Source organism: Lissotriton helveticus, chromosome 7, assembly GCF_964261635.1.
Source record: "Lissotriton helveticus chromosome 7, aLisHel1.1, whole genome shotgun sequence".
NCBI lineage: Eukaryota > Metazoa > Chordata > Amphibia > Caudata > Salamandridae > Lissotriton > Lissotriton helveticus.
In genome coordinates, this window is record NC_136068.1 from 1,927,191,492 (window position 1) to 1,927,213,286 (window position 21,795).

Here is a 21,795-nt window from a genome sequence, read left to right on the forward strand (position 1 = left end):
TCCGGACAAGCGGTCTGGCCCATTCTTTCAGGGGTAGCGCCCTCTAATCTCACTTTCAAGATTTCCATGGATTTGCTGAACTTTGCTAAGTCCACAGGCTCTGTCATGCTGCACACCAAATGTACTGCCTCGGTGTAAGTTTGGAGCGTGCATGTTAGAGTTTGGTTTTGAGATCATAGTTTAGAGACCTTCAACTCTTGGACTTTGCCCTTATTGTCTGTATCGCCTTACATGAGTTGGGTCTACAGAACACGTCGATTAGGTTCTCAGGTTCTGTAAGGTTCCTGAGATGATTGGTTCTGGTGATACTTGCTAGTTGTCTTTTCTCACTCTTGGAACAGTTTTGCTTTTTATTCCTCTTCAGGGTTCTCCACAGAGCAGTGATGATCTGGCTGAATCATTTTGCCCAGTGGTTGGCTGTCTTCTTGCAGGGAAGCCGGATGGCTTGCCCGGTTGCTTCATACATCATGGCCTTGCTGGCGATGAGCCGCTGCTGTGTTGTGAGATGACTCCCTTGGTGGCGCTTTGGCTCCTTGATCGATGTTCTCTGGTATTTGCCTGATACTAACTTCCTGTTTCTGGTGATTTTTTCCTTTTTTTGGGAAGGATCTGGGGTGTGCCCATAGTTCCCTCAGGTACCTCTGGCTTCGTACCAGGATGGTTGGAATTAATTCTTTCTTATGATAGGTTTTTCTTGATGGTCCATTCGGTTCCAGTCTTCGACTGCTTGTTTTAGGTTTGGGAGTATCGCTGGTAGGGCTCCGACAGGATGGGATATCTGTCCAAGTGAACCTGTTGTGTCCTGATTGTGCAGTGATCTCTCGGTCCGATTCAATTCAAAAGATCTTCATACCGCCATATGTGGCCAATAAAGAGGGTTACAAAGCATATCTAAAAACAAACTAGTTCAAAAAATACTGAAAGGCGTATACAAACCAAAAAGTTCAATCTAGCAGCATAATCGACCGGAGTAACATGTAAAATGATGGACAACAAGCTAGTTATTCCTTGAACTTTGCAATAGCAGTAGCTTTTAAATTCAAGGTAACAGTCATAAAAACACACAGTTAGGGTAAAAGAAATGCAAGACCTATACAAAACTCATTGTGAGGCAACTTACTTGGTAGAGCAACGCTGGGTACAAATTTGCGTGCATATAAAAGGCCGCTAGCAAAGGCTGCTGTCCATAGCAGGTCACTGTTATAAGCGACAGGTAAGAGTAAGCCGCACCGCAACACTATCCTTTCATTGATTTGCTGCATCTCACTGCGGCTTCAAGAAAGGAGCTACCCTCAAGCATATGTCATGGCTGCTCATCAATTGCAAATGGATCAACGCTTCTCTATATTTGAAGTGTCCCGAGTCATTTAATGGTGGTGATCTATCTGTCATTTTAGGGTCTGCAATTCGTATCTCTTCCGACCTTACCATTGGAGAGACTATTTTCCGGAAGGGTGGCTGGCATTTGGTAGTGATTGTGGTGTTAGATTACTGCCTCAGTATATCCTCAATTAGTATGCATTGGGAGAAGGAAGCATAGAGGAGGTAATGCCCCGATTACTTACTGGTAATATTCACTACTCTGATTACCCAACCACGGGTCACCGTCCTTCCTATGAACACACCTCGCTCCTCAGTGCTTGGGAAATATAGGATGATCTGGGGGTCCTGCCCCCTTTATGGTCCTTGTATGAGGAGGAGCCTCCAGATACCTGCACTCTGCCTCCCTCACCCTCGCACACACCCCCCGCATCTGCCGAAGCTACAGTGATGGACACTCCTTCTCCTACCTCGCCACCAAGGCCTGGAATAACCTCCCATTCCCCTTCCGAACATCATCCTCTCTCCTGGAATTCAGAAAGGGGCTCAAGACCTGGCTGTTCGGCTGATCCCAGCAAGGACTTTCAGCCTTATTCATCAACGGGCCGTTTTGCGAGCCCCTAATAGCGATTCATAGCGAATCGCTATTAAGGACTCGCAAAACGGTATTCATGTAGGAATTGCTAAATAAATAGCAATTCCTACACATTCCTTATTTGCGAGTAGCAAATTGCTAATCGCAAATAAGGAATAACTCCCCATTCATTCCTATGGGCCAAAAGGCCCACAGGAATGAATGGGGAGTATTCCTTATTTGCGATTAGCAATTTGCTACTCGCAAATAAGATAGCGATTGAGAGGGTGCCAGGGGTGTCCAAAGGACACCCTGTAGCACCCCTTAAATGCAAATTGAAACAGGTGTTGCGCACACACATGTCCAAAGGACATGTGTGTGTGCAACATGTAACTTAGAAAAATGCTTTTAAAAGCATTTTTCTAAGTTTTTGCTATTTACCGAGAGGTCTGACCTCTCGGTAAATAGCGGCCCAAAATTGCATTTTCGCAATTTTAAAATGCTTCATGAATTGCATTTAAGGAATCTCAAATAGAGATTCCTTAAATGCAATTCATCGCAAATGTGCGAATTCTTAAATAGCGAATTTTGCATTTGGGATGATGAATCCCAAATGCAAAAATTGCACTTGCAAAAGGCAAGATTCTGAGAATCTTGCCCTTTGCGAGTGCAATTTAGCTTGATGAATCAGGCGGATAGTGCCTAGATACCCTTGCGTGGGATGAGCACGCTCTACAAATCCCCATTGATTGATTGAGCCTGAAAGGAGGGGCAGGAAGGGAGCGGCAGGAGGCAGTTTTTTTTTTTAGGTCATGTGGTGTCTGGGAGGAGGTGGCCACGACTCGGTAAGGAAGGAAGGTTTGCGGATGTAATGGTATTTATGTTGATACATCCCATGAAGGGGTGAAAAAAAAATTATGAATCTGCCCACGAGTGATGAGGTGCTCCATGTAGACCTTTTGTTATTTCGTCTTTAAATAATAACACCCACCCCATTCTTTGACCCCATGGACTCGCCCACTCACCGGATTCCTCCGGATCCCCCATCTCTGTGGAACAAAAGAGAGAAGAGTTAGTGTTTGGCAAATAGGATTTATTAAAAGCACATTCAACACTGAAGCAAACCCAAATGTTAGAAGGACACACAGACATGAAACTCAAGCCTAGTCCACCTGTCCTGTCAGCCAAGGGGGCCCGGGCTCGCCAAGACCTGAAGCGTGCCCTGCCCCTCAGGACCTGCCTGACACTGTGGGTGGGCGTGTGTTCACCAGGAATGCGCGGTTACTCACCAGTAATCTTCATTACTCCGAGTTCTGCTCTTCCCATTCCATTTCTTAACAAGGAGCAGCTTGTCTGCTCTACAGAAACCTAATACCTAGCAAAGTCAAATACTTCCTCAAATATGGCGCCTCCTACCTGGTCCAGCATGCATAAAGGGGGAAGTGCGTCACCTAAGAATACCCAAGAAACTCAAGAAGAAGAAAAACACAAACCAATCACCATAAAAAAACAGAGAGGGAGAGACGGGCTCAGGAATGGTACAAGAAGACCAGGACTCGGAGTAATGAAGATTTCCAGTGAGTAACCGGGCATTACCTCCTCGTCCGTCTTCCCATCCTATTCCTTAATAATGAGCCAATACCCCAGTGCATGGTGATTGAAACACAAAGACTAGAAGGAGGTAGAAAAAAACGACAGGTCAGTGTAATGACAAAAGAAAAGAGTACAAATCATAAAACATGTACATCAGACAAACATGAGTGCCAAAAGCAGCAGAAGCCACCATCCCCAATAGAAGACGGGAATTGTAAATAAAAACGTGGGGAGAGGCCAATGGAGCCGCACTACAACCATCATGGAAGGAGGCACTCTGAAACAGGGTCCAGGTGAGGAAAACAACACTTAATGAGTCAGAAAGGACAAGAAAGGCACAAGATCCCACCTACAGAGACCACAGGTGACACATAAGTAAGCCACTGTCCAAATGCACAGGAATGGCCCAGGCAGAAGCAAAAAACCCACAAAACATCCAGAGAGCGGAGAACCCCCATCTCTGGAGAAGACATTGTAGGAGAAAACACCAGAAGGACAAAAACACTCAAGGCCAGAAGCACTAATGGAAGACTCCGGATGGAAACCACAGAACAGGGACATGATCCAGTAGCAAAAAGACCCCGCAAAAAGGGAACCACCATGGAAACAGGAGACAGACCCGGCCCCCTCCACCAAGAGCCGAAGCACCCCCAATGATGAATGCAAGATGCCAGAGTCAAAGAACCATGAGAGAACCAGCTGGAGTGAGGCACTGCAAGCAAACCACCCCGAGCCAGCAGGAACAACCATCCCAGTGGCAAACTCCCAGCCTGAGGCACAGGAGAGAGGACAGGCTGAAAAGAGGAGCAAGCAGAGGAGATGGGTGCATGGGAACCAACGATCACAGACAAGCAGACAAACCCATAAGAAAGGGAAACCACAGTCTCAAGACCAGGATGGAACAAACAGAAGAAGCGCCGGTGATGGAGCAAGATTTCGCATATTACGCGACTCGCTTGGATTCAAGAACCTCGAATAACTTATAACCATGTAATTCAACCTGTTCGTTTTACTAATTTCCCGTTATTCTGACATTTGGGTGTCCTAGAGACGCTTGCCTATGTGTTTACTAACTCAATAACGTTTGTATCTAAAAATGGCCGCTGCTTGGCGGGTTTCTTTCAGCGCATGCGTTAGTCACACTCACGTGACGTACTTGCAGTTCTGGTGGGAAACTTTGCGCTTGCGCTCTTGCTTTTAAAATGGCTGTCTGTGTCCTCACATGGTGAAGCTTGCGCTGATGTTTTCATGTTATTGTCTGTCTGCACTAATCCTTCACGCCATAGTATATTTTAAGTAAAGGGGTATAGAGTAGCTATTCATGGTATACAGTGTATTCATTTATTTCTATGTTTTAATTTGTTTTCGCTTACTTTTCATGTACCGCGGTATTGAGGGGCAGATGGGATGCTCGGGAATCCATATTGAAATGCGGTTCTGCGCATGACAGTCTTCGGCCGGTGACATTGAATGAACCAACCAGAGGTGGCAGCCAAGACGTGCCTGGGAAGATGCACCTTCACCCAGCCGAAGAAGCCGAATTGTACTGCAATTGATACATTTGTAATGTTTTCATTGTATTCTGTAGAGTATCTCATGGGAACCCTAAAATCACTAGGCGGGCCCAGAATATGTAAATGTGAGCTTGTAGAAGTAAGACATGATTGGTGTGTTGACCTATCCTACTTGGGGACCAATCGAAATTGGGGACTCTGACACTTGCAACATTTGGGGGGTGGTACACTGGTACACTGGTACACTGACCCGAAAACAGTATAACTAGCCTAGGTTTAGCTAGAGAAATTGTCCGACTTGTCTGAATAGCTGACCTGTCACTGACCCAACGCACTCAATAGGTGACTGATACAGAGGTGCTGCGGAGCACTCTGTCCGAAATATACCATAGACTCCGGAGGTTTTACTAAACCTTAAGTGCTGGCGGAGCACTTTGCGGGGGAATTCGCGAACCCAATCGGGGTTCTGACTGATAGCTGCAGAGAGGGTGGAGCGCAGGCGTTGCTTCCGAACTGCGGGTGCTGGTTGTTCCTTGGTGGTCCTGTCCTGATCCTAATCTGGTTTTTCCTGTCCTGTCCTGGGGTGTCCATTCTGTACCTGCTGTCCTGTCGATGACTGTCCTTCCTTGGGGTTTTTCCTGTCCTTAACTGACCCGTGGCCAGGGTTGGTCTTCACACCCGTCTAGGTAAATATAGTGCTGAAACTCTATACTGCACCTTTCTATTTTTCTGTCTTTGCTTCAATAAAAACATACCTTTGCATATGTTGATTTTCCATGCTTTGCGAAATCTATTATATAAAAGTCATACATTATTTTTCTTAGCCTTCCTGTATGCATCTTTCTCCATACTGTTTATGAATTATAGATGTGGTTTATAATTTTCTCGTTGCAAGCTGACTTTGAAGTAATGTTGCTATAACTATAGCGTGTTCCCTTTTTCCCCACCCTATAGATGTATAGGGTTCTAAAAATTTCCCACCCATTCTTCTGAAGTATTTCCCCATAGTGAAATTCTAATATGTGCCTAAATTTGCCCCATCTATAGTTTATTCAATTTCTTTAGTTCCATCCCTGCAAGGCTTGAATAGCATATTCCCTGTTCTTACCTCACATTAGACTCATAAATGGTTGCCCTGATTTACCTTGTATATGGTTATGTGATCTTTATTATCTTGATCATTGATTGTCTACTGGTCGTAAACTGTATGCTTGCTGAATCTGAAATCTAGATAAAGCTGTTAAAACTTTTCGAGTTTGTGGTTATTTGATGAATACAAAGAAATATAAAAGTTGGTATTTTGTTGCCTGCCTTTCTTTTACAGCTAGCTCCCTGATCCATTTGTGATCATAGGTACCCCTAACGGTGGATTGGTAAGTCGGGTACGTTAGAAATAAAATAGGAAGGAATCAGGGTTACTGGTAGTAGAGTGTAAGGTCACCTGATTAATGTATGTGATAAATTGAAGTTTATGGGCCCGATAAGTATATGGTAAAATTGTTGGTCGGGTGACCTGCGCGCTCTATCAGTAATTTTCTGGTAGCAGAGGAAATGGTTAGGGACTAGTTAAAGTTAGGTAGGACTAGTTAAGCTAGATAGGTCGAATGCTGCTAAAATTTTATTGCTGCTAAAACGGTAAACATTTTTGTGAATTGATCACTCACGTGAAATGCTTGAAAAATTATGAAATGTTTTAAATTGTTTTTTCTGCTGATATACTGATATATGTATTAACCCACTCGTTAGTAATTGTTTAATGTTTGTCTGGAATCCCCGGGGAATTGAATAGCGGGTGGTGAAGAGAATCCACGCCGTAGTGAGGTCACTTACTCTAGGAAAATTGGTGCAGGTTAGGCAGAACTGGAAGCACTAATTAGGGTTTTCTGAATATATGCTTAAATAAATGATAGCAACGAGTTCGCTGGCAAAACTTCTATTGTGATATAACCTAGTAAGGGTCACACCGGAAGGAGTAGCAGGTTCGTCGGAGCTTGGGTGACAGCAAAGGGGTTCGCTGGTGAAACTTTAGACTTAGTATATATCCCGGAAAAGAAGTGGATGAGTCAAAGAAGTAGCAGGTTCCCTAATGCTTGAGTGAAGGGTAGGCAGAAGAGATCTATCCGTAGTGTGTGAACAGTAGACAGAAGAGGTTTACTTGCAGTAAAACGTAATCTTTCCTTTCTAGACACTCGAGTACAGTGGCGAATGGGTTTACGTTGTTAAATAACTAAAGCACTTGCACTTTAAAAGAGAAATCAAGTTTCCGTTACCTTGTAAAGGAGGGAGTCAGTTGCGGAGCTGCTCTGACGTCACTCTGTGCCGCGCTGGGATTGGTCGAAACAGCGGGTGTGTAGCGGAGCTGGAATTGTAAAGGAGGGGTGAGTGCCGAAGCGTGAGAACTGTCTCGCGAAAAGGCCGCGCACCCATTGGTTAGGATTATTTGAAACCATGCATTTCATTGGTCGCACGAAAATAAAAGACTCACTTGGATTGGAAGTGATTTGTAAACAAAGTCACTCGCAGAAATCGTATGTGGCACTCATATAGACCGCATACTAGACCTGATCCGAGACAGTTAGGGTTTGAGAACGATCAGTGGAATGGTCATAACACTAGCATTATGTACGGAAATAAGAGAAAATTGTCACTTGTAAATAAGGTGAAGAATTATTTCAAAAAGGACAAACCGATTAAAACTAGAGAAGGTGTTGTCATACCGCCACCGAATACTCCCGCATCTTTCATGATGTTTGATAAAGGGTACCACTCGTGAGTATGGTTGGAAAACTGGGCGGAATACACAAAGGATGACGGAATTTTGGCTTTTCCGCTAGAGGGTACATTTAATGGCAGAATTTTATTTAATTTAAGAACCCGAATGAATGATTTGCATCCCAGACCTAGATTAACGCAGTACGAAGCATTAGAGGAATGGGAGATAGATGCTTTTGAGAGAGACAAGCCCCGCATGGATAAAGGTTTGACCAAATGGTATCCGAAACAGAAACAAGAAACCCGAGATAAAAAAATGAAACAATGGAGACAGAATATGATAGTCGAGGGACTATATCCTATGATGTCAATGGGTGGTTCTGTGGGGGAGAAAAAGGCAGAAAAGACCAAACACTGGGTAACTAGTGGGGAATCGGATGATGATTATTTGGAGGACCTGTTCATGAAGAATCCACCTCCTTATAACGAAGGACCCAGATCCTCTAGTGTAGGGGATGCTTTCCGAAGACCTCCTCATCAGGAAGGGACTGGACCTGTAAACGTAGGAGATGGTTGTCAAATACCTCCCTATAACGAGGGCCTAGGACCCATAGGTGCTAGAGATATCTGTCCAAGAACACCATTTAGTGGGGAGTCAAGATACTCAGGAGAAAGAGACTTCTGCCCCAGACCCCCCTATGAGGGTGAGGCAAGACCCTCAAATACAGGGAATCCGTTCTCAAGACCTCCGTATGAGGAAGAACCAAGATCCTTAAGCACCGGAAGTTTGTTCCCGACACCTAATTATGGTGAGGGACCAAGTATGACGCATCCAACTGCCCCAAGTTATGCTCTAACTTTGACCCCGCAGGTATTGCATGAAAAATCCCTAGACAGGTTATTGGAAGAAAAAGAGAGAGAGGCTCTAGCTAAACAGAGAGCCGAGATAATTCAGAAAATCTCCCAGTTAAATACAAGCCCTGAGGCCTTGACAATCCCGGTAACTATTGGACCAGTGGTTCCGTTGTATGGGGATAGACAAGGGAGTCCAAAGACTCCAGTTATTACCCCAGCTATAGTACAGCCGAGACAAGAGCCCTTAATCGTGGATGATCAGACAAGTGAATGTGAGTCTGAAGTTTCATTAATGGATTTGCCGATTAGAGATGCAGGAAAAAGGTTACAGAAAAGACATAATCCTTTCAATACGAGAGAGATTCAAATGGAATCGACTTCGGGTACTAAGAGTGTCACGTTAGTGACTCCTGAAGAGATTGAAAGATGGAGTCGAGAATTAGAAAGACAAACTCCTCAGTCGAAACCTTTAGATATCTACAAACTGAGAGTAGAAATGGAAGAACTGATGACAGGAAACGTGGGGTTAGACAGATTAAATACCTATTCTGAAGAGGAACTACTGTTTATCTGCAAGAGTCTTACCCGTAATACCAGAGTACTCCATGAGAAATTAACAGACACTGCAGCTAGTAAGGGAATAGATATTTCAAAATCAAAGCCATTACAAAAACCCTATAGAGCTGAGTTCTCAGACAAAGATCTGGAAAATATGAATGTGTCAGGGAAAAAGGCGCAGATCAAAGAATTATTGACTGTGTTGCAAAAATGGGGAGACGTAGAAAAGTGGAATGCCAGGTGGGCAAAGAAAAAGGATGAGGCTAGATCTAAACAGTCGTCTTCTGAGTTCGTTCTAAAGGAAGCTGACAAGCCAGAGCAGTTATACCCTATGCGTGAAGTGCCAGGTGGAAAATACGTGCACGTTCCATGGTCCAGACAGGATATTGTGTCCTTTACCAATGACTTTCCAAAATTACGAGAAAAGCCTGTGGACTGGTACAGGCAGGTGGAAAGGTTTGTAAAGGTGCAAAAATGCCTATGGAAAGACTTGGATGGGTTTTTCGACATAGTGGTTCCTGTGGATTTATGGACCGAGTGTAAGGTTGCCGTTGGTTGGCCTAGTGAGGAATACCCGAGGGACTCTAAAACAGGAGCTCCTTCCGATGAGGTGATGAGAAAATATGACCAGGTAATATTGCACCTAAAGGGAAAAGTACCTGCAAAGGAAACTGATTGGACCAAGATAGATAGAACCACGCAGGAAAGGGACGAGACTGTGCACTCCTTTTATGAGAGACTGTTACAGGTGTTTAAAACGTACAGTGGTATAGATAACATCGAGATGAAGGATATGACCCACTTCATTTACAGGTTTGTAAACGGTTTAAGACCCGAAATTTGCCAGTGGATCAAAGACAATAAAATCTGTTGGCAATCTAAGAAAATGGATGAGGTCTTACGGTATGCAAAGTACTGTGAGGACGAGATGGCAGACAAGCGAAAGGCTCTAAAGGAAAAAGTTATGTGGGCACAAGTGAAGCTAGCGGGACAGCAGGAAAAGCAATTAGGCAAAATGAATAAGAATTCCCAAAATCAAGGGTCAGGGGGTGGAGGGAAGCCCAGAGTGTAAATGAGTCGAGAGGAAGCCAAAAAGAAATTTCCCTGTCACCAGTGCGGAGAGATAGGGCACTGGAGAGACGAGTGTCCATATGCACAGCATAATAACCCTCTAAACCCTGATCTAAATCCACAGACGCAGAATGAAAGGCCAAGAAAGACCCAGCAACAGGTAAAGGCGAGTCAGTTGCCCCGTGCTCCTAAGCCGAATTATAAGGGAAAAACACTGCAGGGGGATGACATAGAAATCTGGGGAGGGAATGAGGATAGAAATGCAGCAACTTCGCAATTTCTGTTGAATGATACTTTTCTCTGTGACGATCAATACTGACGGGGCCTGAGAGGGGAGGACGAGGAGTGTGTACTTGGCGCCTCCTTGCTGGTAGACCAGTCCGGGCCATACATTGAAGGAAGGGTTGATGACAATGATGTCACCTTTCTGTTGGACACTGGTGCTACCCGTTCTACTGTGAGAACAGCAGACGTTCCAAACCTACCCCTCTCGGGAGAAGCCATCCAAGTAGTGGGTGTATCTAATCAATTGATTTGTACCCCAGTTACTGAGCCCATGGAGATCACAATAGGGAATTTCAAAGAAATGCATAGATTTGTAGTTTGTGATACCAGTCCAGTAAACTTACTGGGACGTGATTTGTTGTGTAAAATGAACTGTACCATCTTTTGCACACCAAAGGGCGTGTGTTGGACCCAGCCTCGTGGCGTGGTCCTACCCCTCCCGCATGGCGGGCCCAGGACGACATCGGCCCTCCATCGACACGCTGTCACCCCTCCGGACACCACCCTCAACGAACCCTCGACGAGAGCAGCCCCCCTGGCAACCTACGGCTCTCCCCCCTGGGACCCCGGCGGACCCTGCTCTCGCCAACCCCGCCGGTCCGGCGACCATGCCAGGCCGCCATTTCCAGCCCAACTCCATCTTGGGCCTCTCACGTCCCGAGCACGTGGCCGCAGACGCCCCTGGCCCCAGCCCCAGCGCAGCCCTGACATCGAGGCACCAAGATCCTCCCAGGTGGTAGAGTAGCCACTTGGCGGATCCCGGAGGAGGGGAGTTTCGATGACCCCCCAGCCGTCCCCGGACGCCTGGTATCGATCGCTCTCCAGCCTCCCTGGGCGCGGGCTCCACCCCCCTGCTGGGTGTCTGGACACCTTCATCCCGGCCCCTCTGACCCCCAGGCGCGAGGGTCCGGACATCAAAGGCCTCCAGTCCTATATCTGGGCCAGCCCTGGATTAGGACTCTAGTTGTATCTTGGAGTCGAAGCCATGCTGACCTCGTCGCGGCTGATCCTGATCCGAACTCTTGCACCAGGAACCTTCGAGGCCCTGCTGACGCTGTCGCGGCCTGACCAAGCTGAAACACCTTCGAGGCCCTGCTGACGCTGTCGCGGCCTGACCAAGCTGTAACACCTTCGAGGCCCTGCTGACGCTGTCGCGGCCTGACCAAGCTGTAACACCTTCGAGGCCCTGCTGACGCTGTCGCGGCCTGATCGAGCTGAAACACCTTCGAGGCCCTGCTGACGCTGTCGCGGCCTGACCAAGCTGTAACACCTTCGAGGCCCTGCTGACGCTGTCGCGGCCTGACCGAACTGAAACACCTTCGAGGCCCTGCTGACGCTGTCGCGGCCTGACCGAGCTGAACCACCTTCGAGGCCCTGCTGACGCTGACGCGGCCTGATCACGCTGAACTATCTCAAGGCCCTGCTGACGCTGTCGCGGCCCGACCCCTTGAACTATCCACGCACCAGTTGGTACTAAGACTGTCCCGCTACCCCCTTATTCCCGAAACCAAGACTTTACGGATCCCTCAATCCCAGTGTTATGCTACTACGAGAACGTGCCTTCATTGCTTATATAAAGATTCTTGAGAGTATCCCTTCGTGTGGTGTCCATCTGTGGTAGTGTGATTGCTCCGTTGTTACGATTGTAGGAGAGGAGCCTCGCCAAGGAGGCCTCCCTACGGTGCTCGGCCTATCCCCTACAGAGAGGTGGGTCTCGGGGTGGGCAGTCAGACATCTTCTGTCTCCCCTGGGATCGCCTTTCTAACATTGGTGGCGAGCGATAGGATCCGAACCACGCGAATCGTACAACGAGCAACTCGCCGCTACTAACAGAGACCCACAACCACGATGACTACTAAGGAAGCCGGAACGACCACAGAATTCCAGAAAGAACTATTAGAGGAGTACACCCATAAAGAACTCAAACAATTTTGCAAAGCCTTGGGTATCGCTACCACCGGACTAAGCACCAAAGAAGATTTTAAAGAAGAGCTGCAAACATGGGTGGAGACCGGAGCGATTCCACCCCAAACCCATGATGACATTGTCCTAGAAGTACCCCCGAGTACAGTCATCGCCCCAGTGAAAGAAAACACCGCCAACAGAGAACCGGGCCTCTCCCACGAAGACGCCCGGAAGCGAGAGAGAAACCGAGTCCACGAACTAGAGCTCGCCCGACTCCGGCTGGATGGGGAACTCCAGTTGGCCGAAAAGAAAATGGCCATTGAGCAACTACGATTACAGGGAGATCTGGAGGACAGCGGAGGCAAAGAGAATTGGAAGAAAAAAAACTCACGTACGAACACGAGCGTGGCCTCAAAGAACTAGAGATCAAAGCCAAGAGCGAAGAGGCTGGTGCCGCGGTAAACCGGGACCCCCCACCTCCTGCCGACCCGAAGGTCCACATCCCCAAGGATATCGTCAAGGAATACTACAAGAATGACGATATCCAGCAATGGTTCAAGGCATACGAAGTGGCCATGACCGCGCACCGCATCCCGCGAAAAGATTGGGGTGCCGGCTTATGGGGGAGGTTTGTCAGCGAAGGAAGAGACACCCTGCTGGAGCTGGCCGAGGACGTGATGTCCTCCTATGATCACATGAAGGACGCCCTGCTCATCCGGTATGGCCTCACCCCCGAGATGTACCGACAGAGGTTCAGAGACTGCAAAAAGATCCCCGGTACCACGTGGGTGGAGTACGTAAACTTTTATAGCCGGGCCCTGGAAGGATGGATCAAGGGCAGCAAGGTGTCCACCTACGAACAGCTGTTCGACCTCATCGTTTGGGAGCACCTCTCCAACAACTGTTTTGTCGAGCTCAGACAGCATCTACTCGACAGCAAGCTGACCGAGCCCCGGAAACTCGCCGTCAAGGCCGATCGATGGATGAGCACCCGGGTCCCCCGGACCCCGATAGGAGAAACAGGACGGAACGGCCAGGGGCACCCCCGCCAGCGTGGCGGCGGAGGAGGAGGGCCGAACAGGAGCCGAGACTTCCCGTCGGCCTCGGCCCAGAGCCCGCCTCGGGGGGCCCCCCAGAATAACACTTCGCCATCCCTGACCAGAAGGGGGCCCCCTCCAGCACGGCCGGGGCCCCGCCCGAACATTACTTGCCACAGATGCCAGCGGCCCGGTCACTATGCCAGTGACCCCCTCTGCCCCATGAACCAGCGTCCCGGCACCACCGGGCCTCCGACCCGCCAGTTCGCCGCCGCAGCCCTGGGGGAAGGAGAAGGAGAAGACGAAGAGGCCTACAATGAGGATCAGACTGAGTGGGAGCCGGCCGCCATGGCCCTAGCCTGTCTGGGCGACAGAGACATGGTCCCCCGGGCCCCGCTACCGAGCAACACCCAAAAATACCGTCAGTGGGTCCACATTAATGGACGACGGACCGAAGCACTGCCTCCTCGGAAACGACCTCGAGAGCTCTCCCTGGGCCCAAGTCGAGCGGAGAGAACATCTAGGAATGATGGGACTGCGCGACGACCCGATCTATGGCAGCCCGAGCCCCGGCGGCGACCGAGGCCGCCCCGACCGAAGAGCCGGAGTGGCCCGCGCCACCACCACCCGCCGTCAATGAAGAATCCGACCCCGAGCCCAGGCCAACGGAGCCTGACCGAGAAGACGGCACCAAACTCAGCGACATCCCCGAACTAGCCCAGTGGCGCCAAGAGGGTGGCCCCACCCGAGAACAATTCCGGCAGGAGCAGAAGGTCTGCCCCTCCCTCGAGGGGACCCGGCAGCAAGCAGCAACCCAAGCTGCCGGGGACACCTCGGGGTCCCACTGGATCTACTGGGACCACGGCCTCCTGTACAGCGAACAGAAAATTGCCGAACTGGGGGCCAGCCGAGTGTTGGTGGTCCCCCTACGATTCCGAGACTTCCTCCTGAACCTGGCACACGACGTGCCCCTCGCCGGGCACCTGGGGCAGGACAAAACTTACAGCCGCCTGGTGACCCATTTCTACTGGCCGAAAATGCGCAACGATGTGCACCACCACTGCCGCACCTGCCCGACCTGTCAAGCCAGCGGAAAGAGCGGGGGGAAGGTGAAGGCCCCGCTCCAACCTTTTCCAGTAGTGACCACCCCCTTCGAGCGAGTGGGGATCGACATCGTGGGGCCCCTGGACCCCCGAACATCGCAAGGGCATCGCTTCATCCTCGTCCTGGTGGACCATGCCACCCGCTATCCCGAAGCCATCCCCCTCCGAACAATAACGGCTCCCGTAGTAGGCCGAGCGCTGATGGAGATCTTCTCCAGAGTGGGGTTTCCCCGAGAGGTCGTGAGTGATCGGGGCACAAACTTTATATCAAAGTATATGCGGTCCCTGTGGCAACAATGCGGGGTCACGTATAAGTTCACCACCCCGTATCACCCCCAAGGGACTGGACTTGTGGAGCGGTTTAACCGAACACTCAAGGGGATGATCCAAGGCCTAGAAGAGCCCCTCTGCCGCAAATGGGACGTCCTGCTGCCCTGCCTCCTGTTCGCCTATCGGGAGGTACCACAGAAATCCCTGGGGTTCAGCCCCTTTGAACTCTTGTACGGGCACCCTGTCCGAGGTCCCCTCAGCCTGGTCAGAGAAGGCTGGAATACTACAGTCCAAGACGCACCGCCGGATGTCTACCGGTACCTCCTGACCCTCCGAAGCCAGACTCGGAAGTTCCGGGCCCTTGCCGAGGCCAACCTTGCGGCCAGTCAGGAGGAAATGAAACGCTGGTATGACCAGAACGCCTCGTCCATCGAGTTCGAGCCGGGCCAGCAGGTCTGGGTCATGTCCCCGGTCGAACCTTGTGCCCTCCAGGACAAATGGACGGGCCCCTTCCAAGTGATCGAGCGCAAGAGCCCCGTCACCTATCTGGTGGACATGGAATCACCCCGAAACCCCCTCCGGGTTCTGCACGCCAACCGGCTGAAGCCTCACTTTGCCCGCACGGAACTGAGCCTGCTGCTAGCGACCGATGACGGGGCCGAAGACGACTCCGAGCCCCTGCCCGACCTCCTGAAGTGCTCTGAAAAAGACGGCTCCATCGAGGGGATCACCCTCTCCGCCGACCTGACCCCTGCACAGCGCCAGGACTGCCAAGAGCTGTTGGGGCAGTTTACAGACCTGTTCTCACTCATCCCCGGGGTCACCCAGTGGTGTGTCCCCGATGTCGACACCGGGGACAGCCAGCCAGTGCGACACCGGGCCTACCGGGTTCCCGACCAAGTTCGGGCCTGCATCCAGACAGAAGTTACCAAGATGCTGGCCCTGGGGGTGGTCGAACCCTCCGACAGTCCCTGGGCCAGCCCAGTTGTCCTGGTCCCCAAAGCCGCCGCACCCGGCGCCCCTCCCGAACTCAGGTTTTGTGTCGACTACCGGGGATTGAATGCCGTCACCAGGACCGACGCCCATCCCATTCCCCGGGCCGATGAGCTAATCGACAGCCTCGGGGCCGCCCAGTACCTCAGTACCTTCGACCTCACAGCCGGATACTGGCAGATTGGCCTCACCCCTGGTGCCCAGGAGCGATCGGCCTTCTCAACCCCGATGGCCACTTCCATTTCAAAGTAATGCCCTTCGGAATGAAAAACGCCCCGGCAACGTTCCAGAGACTGGTGAATAAAGTGCTGGCGGGGCTAGAAGAGTTCAGTGCCGCCTACCTGGACGATATCGCGGTGTACAGCCGCCACTGGGCCGAGCACCTGCGGCACCTCTGGGAGGTCCTGACAGCCCTCCGACGGGCCGGATTAACTGTGAAAGCCAGCAAGTGCCAGATAGGTCAAGGGTCCGTGACCTACCTGGGACACCAAGTGGGAAGCGGCCACGTGGCTCCCCTCAGACCCTAGATTGACGCCATCATGGCCTGGGAGCCCCCGGTCACCCAGACCGCAGTCCGAGCCTTCCTGGGGCTCACCGGATATTATCGGCGCTTCATCAAAAACTATGGGAGCATTGTGGGGCCCCTCACGGAACTGACATCTAAAAACCGCCCACAGAAGGTACCATGGACCCCCGCGTGTCAGGTGGCCTTCGAGACTCTGAAAACAGCCATGTGTACCGCCCCTGTGCTACACGCCCCTGACTACAGCCGGGAGTTTGTAGTCCAGACCGACGCCTCGGAACACGGCATCGGGGCGGTCCTATCTCAAATGGACCCCGAGGGGATTGACCATCCTGTGGCCTTCATCAGCCGGCGGCTGCTGGCCCGAGAGCAGCGATGGAGCACCATCGAGAGAGAAGCCTTCGCCGTCGTGTGGGCCCTCAAGAAACTCAGGCCCTACCTCTTCGGCACCCACTTCCGGGTCCAGACTGACCACCGGCCCCTGCGTTGGCTGATGCAGATGCGTGGCGAGAACCCGAAGCTGCTGCGATGGTCTATCTCCCTGCAGGGGATGGACTTCACTGTTGAACACCGCCCTGGCAACGACCACGCCAACGCTGATGGCCTGTCCCGCTTCTTCCGCCTCGACGAAGAGAATCCCCAAGAAGATGGGTGACTCTCCCCGCCTTCAGCAAGAGGGGACGTGTGTTGGACCCGGCCTCGTGGCGTGGTCCTACCCCTCCCGCATGGCGGGCCCAGGACGACATCGGCCCTCCATCGACACGCTGTCGCCCCTCCGGACACCACCCTCAACGAACCCTCGACGAGAGCAGCCCCCCTGGCAACCTACGGCTCTCCCCCCTGGGACCCCGGCAGACCCTGCTCTCGCCAACCCCGCCGGTCCGGCGACCATGCCAGGCCGCCATTTCCAGCCCAACTCCATCTTGGGCCTCTCACGTCCGAGCACGTGGCCGCAGCCGCCCCTGGCCCCCGCCCCAGCGCAGCCCCGACATCGAGGCACCAAGATCCTCCCAGGTGGTAGAGTAGCCACTTGGCGGATCCCGGAGGAGGGGAGTTTCGATGGCCCCCCAGCCGTCCCCGGACGCCTCGTATCGATCGCTCTCCAGCCTCCCTGGGCACGGGCTCCTCCCCCCTGCTGGGTGTCTGGACACCTTCGTCCCGGCCCCTCTGACCCCCAGGCGCGAGGGTCCGGACATCAAAGGCCTCCAGTCCTATATCTGGGCCAGCCCTGGATTAGGACTCTAGTTGTATCTTGGAGTCGAAGCCCTGCTGACCTCGTCGCGGCTGATCCTGATCTGAACTCTTGCACCTGGAACCTTCGAGGCCCTGCTGACGCTGTCGCGGCCTGACCAAGCTGAAACACCTTCGAGGCCCTGCTGACGCTGTCACGGCCTGACCAAGCTGTAACACCTTCGAGGCCCTGCTGACGCTGTCGCGGCCTGACCAAGCTGTAACACCTTCGAGGCCCTGCTGACGCTGTCGCGGCCTGACCGAGCTGAAACACCTTCGAGGCCCTGCTGACGCTGTCGCGGCCTGACCAAGCTGTAACACCTTCGAGGCCCTGCTGACGCTGTCGCGGCCTGACCGAGCTGAAACACCTTCGAGGCCCTGCTGACGCTGTCGCGGCCTGACCAAGCTGTAACACCTTCGAGGCCCTGCTGACGCTGACGCGGCCTGACCGAGCTGAAACACCTTCGAAGCCCTGCTGACGCTGTCGCGGCCTGACCGAGCTGAACCACCTTCGAGGCCCTGCTGACGCTGTCGCGGCCTGATCATGCTGAACTATCTCAAGGCCCTGCTGACGCTGTCGCGGCCCGACCCCTTGAACTATCCACGCACCAGTTGGTACTAAGACTGTCCCGCTACCCCCTTATTCCCGAAACCAAGACTTTACGGATCCCTCGACCCCAGTGGTATGCTACTACGAGAACGTGCCTTCATTGCTTATATAAAGATTCTTGAGAGTATCCCTTCGTGTGGTGTCCGTCTGTGGTAGTGTGATTGCTCCGTTGTTACGATTGTAGGAGAGGAGCCTCGCCAAGGAGGCCTCCCTACGGTGCTCGGCCTATCCCCTACAGAGAGGTGGGTCTCGGGGTGGGCAGTCAGACATCTTCTGTCTCCCCTGGGATCGCCTTTCTAACAGCGTCGAAATTCAAACCCCAGACGAAGATGGCATATACAAATTAATGTTAATCAGACCAGACTCAGAAATTAAACCACTGACTATACAAGACTTACCTGAAGACCTCCAAAAGACAGTGAAACCAGAGGTATGGGACTTTACTGGAAAGGATGTAGGTTTAATGGCAAATGTAGACCCAATAAAAATAGCAATGAAGGAAAATGCAGTTTACCCCGATACCAAGCCATACAAAATGAGTGCCGAAGTGAGAGCAGCAGTTGCCATCGAAATAAAAAGATTGCTAGAAGCGAACATCATACAAGAAGTGACGAGTAGCCCATGTAACTCACCCATAATTGGAATCAAGAAACCTAGTGGCAAGTACAGGGTAGTGCAGGACCTGAGAAAGGTAAACAAAATCATTGTCCCTTGCTGTCCTATTGTTCCGAACCCAGCAGTGATCCTGTATCAGATCCCCTGGGATGCTGAGTGGTTCACTGTGATTGACTTATGTCACGCATTCTTTTCGATCCCATTGCATCCAGACAGCAAATTTCTTTTCTCATTTGCATTCCACAGTCACGTGTTCGTTTGGAATCGCGTCCCTCAGGGGTACACAGAAAGCCCCTCTATCTTTAATCAGATTCTGAAAAAGTGCCTTGAATCTTTAGTCTTACCTGGAAAATCTGTTTTGGTGCAATATATAGACGACCTCTTGGTGGCGTCTAAGAGTCAGAAAGACTGTGTTGTTGACACCATTGCCTTACTGAATCACCTAGGTGAAGGAGGACATAAAGTATCACCTGACAAATTGCAGTTCTGTACAAAGTCAGTAAAATATCTGGGGCACCAGATAGAAAAAGGAATCAGAAAGGTTACTTCAGAGAGAGTTAGAATAATTCGAAACATGCAGTTACCCCGTACTCAGAAAGAAGTCAGAATGTTCCTTGGAGTTGTAGGTTATTGCAGGCAATGGATTGTGGGATTTGCATTCCTAGCAAAGCCTTTGATAAAGATGACCAAGAAAGGAGCAAAGGACCCAGTAGAATGGAATGAGGAAAGCTTGACAGCCTTCACGAAACTGCGAGAATGTCTGTGTACAGCCCCTGCTTTGGGAATGCCTGATTATTCTAAAGAATTTTCATTGTTTTGTGATACACGAGACAATTGTGCATTGTCAGTCCTAACCCAAGCCCATGGTTTTGATAGAGCAAGATTTCGCATCGCGACTTGCTCGAGTCAAGAACCTCGAATCTGTTATAATCCTATAATACCATTTGTATGTTTACTAATTTCCTTTATTTGATATACGTGTATATTAGCGACGCTTGCCTATGTGTTTTATTAATACGAATAACCCTTGTATAATAAAATGGCCGCTGTTTAGAAATTTGCTTCTGCGCATGCGTTAGTCATACTCACGTGATGTGACGTAATTGCAATTCTGGAGGGAAAGGGTGTGCATGCGTAATAGCCATAAAAAGGCCGCTTCTGTATTAACGTGGTGAAGCTCGTGCAGATGCTCTCGTGTTATTGTGTATTGCTCTAACCTATAATTGCATAGTATATTTTTATAATGAGAAACCTTAAGTACACAATCATGATATGTATTCACTTATTTCTATGTTTTAATTTGTTTTCGCTTACTTTTCATGTACCACGGTATGGAGGGTTAATGGGATGTACGGGTGTCCATGCTGGAGTGCTCTACCACGCATGACAGAAATCCGGCCAGCAGCATTTGAATGACTGCCAACCAGTAGTAGCAGCCAAGATGTGCCTGGGAAGATGCACCTTCACCCAGCCGGAGAAACTGAAATATGTTACATTCTAAACAAATGTATTCTTTTCCATTGTATTCTGTGCGACTTCTCATGGGAACCCCAAACCTGCTAGGCGGTACCCTAGAATGTAGATTAGGGCTTGGAAAAGCCTGTTCTGATTGGTGTGTTAACCCATCCTACCTTAGGACCAATCGAAATTGGGGATTCTGGCACTTTGCAACATTGGGGGGTGGTACACTGACCCGAAAACAGTATAACTAGCCTAGGTTCACCTAGGGAATTTGTCCGACTTGTCTGAATAGCTGACCTGTCACTGACCCAACGCACTCAATAGGTGACTGAATACAGAGCGCTGCGGAGCACTCTGTCCGAATTTGATCATAGACTCAAAGGTTTTACTAAACCTTAAGTGCTGGCGGAGCACTTTGCTGGGGAGTTCGCTAACCCAATCGGGGTTCTGACTGATAGCTGCAGAGAGGGTGGAGCGCAGGCGTTGCTTCCAAACTGCGGGTGCTGGTCGTGCCTTGGTGGTCCTGTCCTGATCCTAATCTGGTTTTCCTGTCCTGTCCTGGGGTGTCCATTCTGCACCTGCTGTCCCGTTGATGACTGTCCTTCCTTGGGGTATTTCCTGTCCTTAATTGACCCGTGGCCAGGGTTGGTTTTCACACCATTCTAGGTAAATATTGCTGAGAACTCTATACTGCACCTTCTATTTTTCTGTCTTTGCTTTAATAAAGACATACCTTTGCATACGTTAATTTTCCATGCTTTCCGCAACCATTGCATATCCTAAAGTCGTTGCATTTTATTTTTCATAGCATGTTCCTATGTTACCCTTCCTTTTAGTACAAACTCTCCGTACTACTTTGAATTATTGATGTGGTCTATACATTTCTTATGCAAGCTGACCTGAAGTAAATGTTGCTATAATTTAGCATGCTCCATTCTTTCCTGCCTATAGGTGTATAGAATTTATCTAAGTTCTCTCCCTACCCCTGAAGTATTTCCCAGTAATAAATTTCTAGTATGTGCATAAATTTGCCCTTTGTAGATACCCATTCTCTAATTTCATTTCTGAATTCTGCTTAGCAATATTTTATGTTTTCACCATTTTAGGGACTTCAAATGGTTGCCCTTACATTATTCCTTTATGGTTATGTGATTTTCATTATCTTGATTATTGATTGTCTTTTAACTATGAACCTCATGATTTCCGAAACTGATTTCTAGATAAAATTCTTAAAACTTCCCAGTTGTCCGTGGTCATTTGATAAATATCAAAGTTATTTAAAGTTGGGTTTGTATTTTTCCTGCTTTTTCTTCACAGCTAGCTCCCTGATCCATGGTGGTCATAGGTACCCGTAACGGTGGATGGTAAGTCGGGTACACTAGAAACATTTGAAAGGACTCATGGTTATTGGGAGTAGATTGTGAGGTCATCTGATCAATGTATATGATAAATTAAAGTATATGGGCCCGAAACCAAAGTGGTGAAAATATCGGTCGGGTGACCTACGATCTCTATCAGTAATTTACTGGTAGCACAGAGGATGGTTAGGGAATAGTTAAAGGTTAG

The 21,795-nt window shown here is 50.0% G+C and overlaps 1 protein-coding gene across 1 annotated transcript in view; it reads right to left on the reverse strand.

Annotated features, from left to right (window-relative positions):
- Positions 1-21,795, reverse strand: part of LOC144769987 (protein FAM118A-like) — a 127,858-nt gene that overhangs the window by 17,102 nt on the left and 88,961 nt on the right. Inside the window, exon 6 of the mRNA XM_078654183.1 lies at positions 2,920-2,943. Coding sequence (XP_078510309.1) covers positions 2,920-2,943 — 24 coding nt within the window. The remainder of the gene's footprint in view (positions 1-2,919; positions 2,944-21,795) is intronic.